Below are 10,000 nucleotides of genomic sequence, written 5' to 3' on the forward strand. Positions count from 1 at the left end.
AACCAAATTAAATGACTGAGTGCCATTGTGTGTGCGTGCGTGCGTGCGTGCGTGCGTGCGTGCGTGCGTGCGTGCGTGCGTGCGTGTGTCTTACACGCGTCCTCTCATGGCCTTGTTCCTCTGCTCCGTGTCTGACTCATTAGAACCCTCTGAGTCCAACGCCTAGAGAGACAGACAGACAGACAGACAGACAGACAGACAGACAGACAGACAGACAGACAGACAGACAGACAGACAGACAGACAGACAGACAGACAGACAGACAGACAGACAGACAGACAGACAGACAGACAGACAGACAGACAGACAGACAGACAGACAGACAGACAGACAGACAGACAGACAGACAGACAGACAGACAGACAGACAGACAGACAGACAGACAGACAGAGCTTTCATCAACATTGTGAGCTTGTAGATTTAATAGCTGAAATGTAGGGCTGTATGTTTTGAAATAATAATCTGAATCTACAAAGTATAAAGTAACTACAACTTTTCAAATAAATGCGTAAAAGCACAACATTTGGATCTGAGATGCAGTGGAGTAGAAGTAAAAACACAGTTTGGCATTTTGGCAGGGAATGTGATAAGTACTTATACTTAGTTACTTTACACCACTGCGATTCTTATACGATTCTAAGATGACTTAATCCATTCTGGACGGGAACCCCTTTTGATGTTTTAAGCATTATGTTATACTTTTAGCTATTGAAAAATAGCAGATCTACAAGCTATTTTAGAAAAATCGTGAAAATGTGCCTCAAATTTTTGAATATATATTGTTAGAGTCAACGTTTTTTTTTACTCAATTCTTTGCTTCTGGGAGGGTCACTGGAACAACAAATTTTCAGATGGGGGTCGGCGGCCAATTACATATAATTTTTGGGGGTCCTTGTAGGCACAGCGCGTCTCTCTGTCTCTAGACTCCTCGACAACTAACTCCATGCAGAGAGATAGCCTCTGCAAGCCACAAGCCCACAGCGTGTCACTGATGCAGCGGTGGCCGAACGGATAGCGGAGCGGTCTTGATACCGGAAGGTCGCCAGTTCGAATCAGCGGTCCGACACGTTAAAATTACCACCGCTGAAGTGCCCTTGAACAAGTCATTGAACCACTACGATGAAATGTGTTCTATGAGCAGGGCCTGGCTGGAAACAAGTTCTTGAGCTTAGCCCAGATACCCTGGGTAAATATAGTAATCATTTCATTTCATTTCGGTGTAGGCTTGTAGATCAGCTCTGTTCCCAGCGCTTCTATTAAAATAAATAAATATATACAAAATAAATAAATAGTGTGTGACCGCGTGTCTGTGGGAACCGATAGAGAGAACCGAAATTTAATTATTGTAATGGGTACCCGGTACCCAAGCACGTTCGGTTCGGTACAAGGTTGGTCCCGAGGTTCGGGACCAACCCCTAGTCCTTGACATGAAATATTGAGCACCACTGATATAGAAACATAAGTATTTCAATTGTCATGATTGAGAAGACATTTTTTTAATTTCGATGTCAGGCCTAAATGGGCTAATGATTTTCTCCATACAACTGGTCCTCTGCTAGAGTCTTGAAACCACGGTGCTTTATACAGAACTGGCGGCCATTTTTTTATTTTTGTTCTGAACCAATTCATGTTCAGGGGAAACACTCTGAACTGGTTCAATATTAGACAGGAAACAATAAGCGAACCAGTTCATGTTATTTTAACAGGCTTATAAACGCATCTTGTGGCTTTACAACAGAGAGCCAACTGTTATGGGACTAACTATTAAAGCAAACAAAATGGTAGGAGTGCACACCAAGAGTAGGGAGGTGCTGACCACGGGAGACAAACTCTATAACAGAAAGGAGAGGTCGCACAGCTCGTAGTCCCGATGCCAAAAAATACTTTATTTACCAACGATTAGACGGGAGCGTACCTATGTTCCCCATGGGTTCTATGTTCCCCACCATGCAAAAAAGGTTCTTTGTTCCCCACTTAGAATAAACCTAAACCAGAAACCTAACCTAGTAATTTTAGTAATTCTAGTAAGACTAAAAGTATTTTAGCAACTTTAGTCTTAGTGTTACTTTTAGTAGCAAATTCAGATTTAAGCTCAGTCTTTGAACAATCCATTGAACTTTAGGCCTGCCTAGGCTACTAGTACTTAAACTATCAAATTAACACTGGCATAAAATACACTAAAACATAATTGCTCAGACTCTTCAACAAAGATGGCAAAAGCAAACATTCTTTGTTCTGTACTTATACATACAATTGTATAGTACAAAACACTGAAGTCCTTAAACCAGAAACCTAACGCTAACCCTAAACCCTATAAGGTAAGTGGGGAACATAGAACCTGGGGAACATAGAACCTGGGGAACATAGGGATGACCCCGTTTCGACAAGCTAGTTGCCTTCTTCAGGGTATCTGGCAACTAGCTTGTCGAAACGTTGGTAAATAAAGTATTTTTTGGCATCGGGACTATGAGTTGTGCGACCTCTCCTTTCTGTTATAAAATGGGCCTGCCACTCACAATGTGGGACAGAGTCTCAATTTAAATGAGGGACTGTCCGAAGCAAAGAGGGACATCTGTACTGGTCACCCTAGCCTGAGAGAGTTCTTATACCTCTTATCCCCTGTTGTTGATGATGTTTGTCCATAGAGGGCAGTACAGAGCCTTACCTCAGTGTTGTTGGGGTCTTTGATGATGTCCATAGGGGGCGGTAGAGGGGTGTGAGGCTCCGCCTCTTCCTCTTGCTCCTCCTCTCCACCGCTCTGAATGCTGTCCTCCCTGTGAGCCTTCTGCACGCACGCACGCACGCACGCACGCACGCACGCACGCACGCACGCACGCACGCACGCACGCACGCACGCGCACGCGCACACGCACACGCACACACACACACACACACACACACACACACACACACACACACACACACACACACACACGTGAACCCTTTGCGCCTACACCCAGTAGGCTAAGAAAGAACCTTTGTCCCAAACATTTCAAATCGTCCTCAGGGTCATATCAGTAAAACGCTGCTTCACATTTTTGTCAAATGGCTCTTTGGGTGCCACCTGGTGGACAAAAGTGGTAGCGCTTGGGTGCCACGTGATTAGAGGAAATTTCACTATGACCCGCCTCCGGTTTGTCGCCATCTCTGAAGCTCACATTAATGCCCTACGCCTTGGAACGCTACGGTAGCAATACCGCCAATGCTAGCGAGCTACGGCGACGTCCATCCATTCTCCAGAAACGCAAAGATTCCAATGGCGATGCACTGCAACATCAGGAATGAGCTCCGAACCTCGCCGATCTGATCAAAACCGCGGACAGCGCCGTAGTTTCAGAGAAAACGGCGTGGAAAGTCCGTGGCTAATACAGAAGCTAATGGCTACAGTGATAGTAAATAGGTTTTCAATGCAATGAGTCCCGGGATGCAGGGATGGTCTTTTAGATGAGTCCCAGGGACATTTTGATGAGTCCCACTTTAACCACTAGGGAGTCATATTTTACCATTTTTACAAATTGCAGCATTTAACTCCCATTTTATATGTTATAATGTGGTTATATTCATGTAGAAAACAGAAGAAGAAATGATTATTATAACTAAAGCTAGCAAAATAAACTAGAATAAAACACAGTACAGTAGTACAGTAGTGCATCCCGTGGATGCAGAGGTCGTTGTTTTATTGCGTCCCTTAACTATAAACTGTGTTTTGGGATGCAAAATGCACCCTATTTTAATCCCTGGGCTATGCAGAAACAGAAACGGTGCGGTGCCCTAACAACAGGGCATAGCAACAGCAAGGCTTTCTTATATCGACATAAAATGCATTAGAACGAGTATATTCGTCCTGAGCATCAAGCGGATTTATTTTGTGACCAATTGTGAGTGGGGCTAAGTCATTGGATTTTTTTCAGGGAATCACTTCTTCAAATTGACATATTGGTTGTTCAGTTTGACCCACCAGTTTTGGAGATATGGCTTATAGAGTAATGTCTTGCATTCACTTCTGTGGTCTCTAACATTACACATGTTTAAGCATTTATTTCATATTTACATTTCAATTTCAGCTCTGACACTTATTTCAGACATCCTCTAGTTAGTATGTGAAGAGTCTGCCTGTGCTATTAACTCATTTTGGATAAAAATAAATCAGTTTTTCTCTGGTGAAAAGCTGGAGGCTGCCCCCCAGTCAAATCTGGTCACATTGATAGGACGAGTATACTCGTCTAAAGCAGGGGTTCTCAACCCGTGGGCCGCGACCCCTCGGGGGGTCGCCAAATTATTTTGGGGGGTCCCCAAATTATTATTATTATTTTTTGCAACTGAATGGCTGGAAAATGGAAATGAAGCCTTTAGTACACTTAGTACATGCATAAACTTTCCTTAATGATCTGGTTTCAGTAGTCATTTATGATATAATTGCTCTATTATTAAGGTTATGTTTGCAGTCAGTTTGTATTGGCGGTGGGGAGGGGGGCGGGGAGGGGGTCGCGAGACATGGCCAAAGCATTTCCTGGGGTCCCCGGCCAAAAAGGTTGAGAACCCCTGGTCTAAAGCATCAAATGTGTCAACTATTGTATTGATTATTGCATTGATTATCGCGTGTATACCGTCTGTGTGTTGGCTGTTAGAGGCGTGGCCAGTTCAGCTCTGTTGTCCCGCCTCCTGGCCCTGATTGGAGGCTTCTTCTGTCCGTCAGCTTTCCCCTGACTGAGTCTCCTCACAGGACTGGTCAACCAGCGCTGTCAATCACAACACCAATAAACCGCAGTAAACATACAGGGTAAGCATTTAAGCATATCGTCAGCCTTCCAAAACTGGAACTCATTAACTCAACCCCTGCCAGCAGGGGGCGCCGATAGTTCAGCAACCGCCACCGTTCACCACCATTCTATTTGGCTGTAGAAGAAGACGGCCTCCTCCTCTACCAGTGGTGGAAAGTAACTAAATACATTTACTTAAGTACTGTACTTAAGTACAATTTTGAGGAATTTGTACTTTACTGGAGTAATTCCATTTTCCAATACTTTCACTTCTACTTCACTACATTATGGATCCAAATATTGTACTTTTACTCACTACATTTATTTGAAAACTTTAGTTACTAGTTACTTTGGAGATATGTAATTTGTATTAGAAAACACCCATTAACCACTCCAGCCCTATATATTTTGGCCATTTGAAAATAGCAGATCTACAAGCTCACAATGCGTCGCGATGCAACGCATTGTGAGCTTGTAGATCGGCTATTTTCAAAAGATTTTGTGCACATTTTGAACTTGTGAAATGGGACATTCTGCAATATGAGTACTTTTACTTTTAGTACTTTAAGTACATTTTGATGCCGCTACTTTTGTACTTACTTGAGTACATTTTTAATACGGGACTTTCACTTCTAACAGAGTACTTCTAAATTGCAGTATTGGTACTTTTACTTAAGTAAAACAATTGAGTACTTTTTCCACCACTCCTCTACCGACAACGACAATGGTGAAGGTGGCCGCGCTGATCGGATTAATCACTCGCTAAGAGTCTTTAGACGCGTTCATATTTTAGACGTGCGGTCACGGGGAAGAGCTATAGAGCGTCGCAGTCCCGCCTCCTACCCTGGACCAGGAAATGAAACCCAATGCATTATTATCATAGACATTTCTTAAAGTATTTATTTAAAGACGGTTACGCCGCGGACAAAGCCAACTCGAGTCGTGACAACTCATGACAACACAAACAATATTTTGGACCAAACAAATAATTAGAAAGAAGAAAAAAACGGCAGGTTACAACACTTTTTTTGTTGTTTTTCTTCTTTGTAATTATTTGTTTGATCCAAAATATTGTTTGTGTTGTCATGAGTTGTCACGACTCGAGTTGGCTTTGTCCGCGGCGTAACCGTCTTTAAATAAATACTTTAAGAAATGTCTATGAGAATAATGCATTGGGTTTCATTTCCTGGTCCAGGGTAGGAGGCGGGACTGCGACGCTCTATTGAGCCACTAAACACAGTCGCTGTATTTATCCAGCGCGATTTGAAATGGAATACTCTTAAAAGGCCCAGAAAGGCCTCATCCACCACCTTGCTCTTTATTCAATGCATTGAGGCTGAAGGGGAAGCAATGGAACACGGAGCTGCCGCTCGAGGGGAGCTTTGATTAGCGGTAAGACAACTTTATAGTTTTATCATTAGATTAGAGCGCTAATTAACACGTTAAAGGCGTCGTTGCATGGCGGTGCGGGATCTCATTAAAAAGGCGTTAAAGGAGTCCTTAGCCAAGGATGAGTGTAAGGCATCATTATCATGGACTCATTATCATGCTGGCATCTACTTTGTCTCAGTTTAATTGTGACAAAGTTGCGAAAATATTCGCTAATTCAACTACATGCTAATTCAAAACTATGGAATGCACTTCCCATCACAGTCAGAACTGCAGCCTCACTCCCAATCTTCCGCCGTAGTCTGAAAACCCACCTCTTCAGACTCCACCATGGCCCGTAGCACTTGCCCTAGCCTAGCCCCTTAGATAGCACATTATGTAGACTTAGATAGTATTTTAAACAGACCTATAGCTTGTTATGTAGACAGCTCTAGAATTGCACTTTATGTAGTCATAGCACTTTATAGTACACATGTATAATATATTATATAGTATAGTATGTATAGTTAACATAGATACTCCACTGTTACGTTCTTAGTTTATGATTCATGATAACTACTTTTTATATATGTGATGTATGCCATGCTTTTGTTATTGCTTAATGTAAGTCGCTCTGGATTAAGAGCGTCTGCTAATTGCCTAAATTGTAAAATTGAAATTGTAATTGTATACAGCTCTATACAGCCTGTTCAGTGCTCGGAGAAGGAGTTGTTGAGAGTTGACTAGTGGCCACTTTTCATAAAACTCCCTCCCACTGCGTCGGACCGGGACAAGCCAAAACAGCGTGTCAGTCACACATGTGGGGTTCCCCACGTCACCCCATACAAATGGAAAACGCTGTGGGGAATTCACTATTTTAGCCTAAGGAACCTTAATAAATACATTTTTAATCTTTGGAGCATTACCATGTGCAGACCTTACCTTTTTTTCTATTGTTATAACCTACGTAGGTCCAGCAACTGGCTTTAAGTGAGTGGATGTGCATGCTTTATTGTACTTTCCACCAGTGGCGTGCACAGACATTTAGAGGGGCAGGTGCTCAAGTTAAAAAAGAGCACCTTGTGCAGCGCGTGGAACCGGCCGGTTGCCTTAATCTATTTTGGGCGGGAACCCCTTTTGGTGTTAACATTATGTTATGCTTTAGCTATTGAAAAATAGCAGATCTACAAGCTCATAGCGCGCCACCGAGTGGCGCGCTATGAGCTTGTAGGTCTGCTATTTATTTTTTTTCCAAAAGGGCACATTGCCAAAAGGGCAGGGGGTGCTCTAGCACCCCCTAGTGTCTATCTGTGCACGCCACTGCTTTCCACCACTGATCGCAGTCCCGCCCCCGACGAGGGCCCAGGGAATAATTCCCCGTTCAGTCTATGGGGAAGGAAAACCCCATAGACTTTTCAAAAAGTATTTATTTACAGACGTTTACGCCGCAGACAAAGACAACTCTTGTTGTGACAAATCATGACAATAAACACAATGCTTTGGGCCGGTCAAATAATTAGTAGGAAGGAAAAAAAAGGCAGGGTACAACACTTTTTGTTTTGTTTTTCCTCTTACTACTTATTTGATCGGCCCAAAACATTGTGTTTATTGTCATGTTTTGTCAGAAGAAGAGTTGGCTTTGTCCGCGGCGTAAACGTCTTTAAATAAACACTTTTTGAAAAGCCTATGGGGAAAATGAATGGGGAAATATTTCCTGGGCCACTGAAAGCGGGACTGCGACACTCTCTATAGAAACATCCGTTTTCAGAAAATGTAGAAGACATTTGTAGAATCGGCCTCAGGTCTTAAAGGTGTTTGTTGCGTGTACCTTTAGCGTGTTCCCGGTACCAGACCCAGTTCTTTTGGGTCCCGGTGGTCCTGATGATGCCGGCGATCCGGCCACGCCCCCTGGAGATCCGACCACGCCCCCCGGCGATCCGACCACGCCCCCTGGAGATCCGGCCACACCCCCCGGCCCCCCACCCACAGTGGGGGAGGAGCTTCCTGCAACACACACACGCACACGCGCAAGCACACGCGCAAGCACACACACACACACACACACACACACACACACACACACACACACACACACACACACACACACACACACACACACACACACACACACACACACACAGCATGGATGAAAACACCCAGATATCGCGGAGCAATTTTTATGGGTCACGTGTAAACATACATTTTATTTAAAATTATTAAACATGAATTAAAAAATAATACATTCTAAGCAGTTCCATTAAATTGCTATTATTTCGAAATATTTTCAAAAGCACACATTTTAAATTCTGAACATTTTAGTATACATTTAGAAGTTCATGAATTAAAAAAAGAGAAATGTAAAAGACATTTTAAAAATATAAGTGACAAAAAACCTTAGTGTCAAACACTTTAGCTGCGTCAAAAAGTGTCACAAAAAAAATAAAATAATAATATATAGTGTCAAATTCCAAAATATATCTGAATAAAATCCCCTTTAGTGTCAAGCAGATCAGTGGACTTTTGGATAGATGGATCTGAGAAAGGGTGTAGGTGAGACAGGGTGTAGGTGAGACAGGGTGTAGGTGAGACAGACAGGGTGTAGGTGAGACAGGATGTAGGTGAGACAGGGTGTAGGTGAGACAGACAGGGTGTAGGTGAGACAGGGTGTAGGTGAGACAGGGTGTAGGTGAGACAGGGTGTAGGTGAGACAGTACCTTGGTTGGTCATCTGGGATTGAACCATAGAACTATCTGAACCTGAGAGAGAGACAGAATCTGAACAGACAGACAGACAGACAGACAGACAGACAGACAGACAGACAGACAGACAGACAGACAGACAGACAGACAGACAGACAGACAGACAGACAGACAGACAAGACAGACAAGACAGACAGAGGATTATAAGTCAAAGATATATTTTTGATTACATACTTTATTAACGGTTTGCAAAAAAGGCACGGTGGTACATATTCATCAGCATCAAGCAGCGCAGCAGGTGCTGCGTGTGTGTGTGTCTGTCTTACCTGTCTTGCTGTTGTTGGTCAGGATTCCCTCCATGTCTGCACTGTGAGAGTGAGACAGGCACAGCGCTGACATGGGCAGCAGACCCTCCTGCAAGGGGCGGAGTTAAAAGGCTCATTGACTCGTTGATATTCACACAGGGATGGAGTTAATGTTAATTCACCTGTGTATTAGTGGCATCAGTAGTGGTGTGGTTTCGGTAGTATAATGAATCACCTGTGTGGGTGTGGTATCATTAGTATAATCACCTGTGTGGGTGTGGTATCATTAGTATAATCACCTGTGTGGGTGTGGTATCGTTAGTATAATCACCTGTGTGGGTGTGGTATCGTTAGTAAAAATCACCTGTGTGGGTGTGGTATCGTTAGTATAATTAGTTCACATGTGTGGGTGTGGTATCGTTACTATAAATAGTTCACCTGTGTGGGTGTGGTATCGTTACTATAAATAGTTCACCTGTGTGGGTGTGGTATCGTTAGTAAAAATCACCTGTGTGGGTGTGGTATCGTTAGTAAAAATCACCTGTGTGGGTGTGGTATCGTTAGTAAAAATCACCTGTGTGGGTGTGGTATCGTTAGTATAATTAGTTCACATGTGTGGGTGTGGTATCGTTACTATAAATAGTTCACCTGTGTGGGTGTGGTGTCGTTAGTATAATTAGTTCACCTGTGTGGGTGTGGAATCGTTAGTATAATCACCTGTGTGGGTGTGGTATCGTTAATATAATTAGTTCACCTGTGTGGGTGTGGTATCGTTAATATAATTAGTTCACCTGTGTGGGTGTGGTATCGTTAATATAATTAGTTCACCTGTGTGGGTGTGGTATCGTTAATATAATTAGTTCACCTG

At 43.1% G+C, this 10,000-nt stretch overlaps 1 protein-coding gene across 1 annotated transcript in view; it reads right to left on the reverse strand.

Annotated features, from left to right (window-relative positions):
- Positions 1 to 90: 90 nt before the first annotated feature.
- LOC306917162 (kalirin-like) overlaps positions 91 to 10,000 on the reverse strand; it is a gene marked incomplete at both ends in the record, with an annotated part of 75,597 nt that continues 65,687 nt past the window's right edge. Inside the window, 6 exons of the mRNA XM_079495295.1 lie at positions 91 to 162; positions 2,666 to 2,785; positions 4,608 to 4,739; positions 7,957 to 8,132; positions 8,843 to 8,902; positions 9,154 to 9,241. Of these exons, the coding sequence (XP_079351421.1) occupies positions 91 to 162; positions 2,666 to 2,785; positions 4,608 to 4,739; positions 7,957 to 8,132; positions 8,843 to 8,902; positions 9,154 to 9,241 (648 nt within the window). The remainder of the gene's footprint in view (positions 163 to 2,665; positions 2,786 to 4,607; positions 4,740 to 7,956; positions 8,133 to 8,842; positions 8,903 to 9,153; positions 9,242 to 10,000) is intronic.

Source organism: Electrona antarctica (genome assembly GCF_951216825.1).
Source record: "Electrona antarctica genome assembly, chromosome: 24".
NCBI lineage: Eukaryota > Metazoa > Chordata > Actinopteri > Myctophiformes > Myctophidae > Electrona > Electrona antarctica.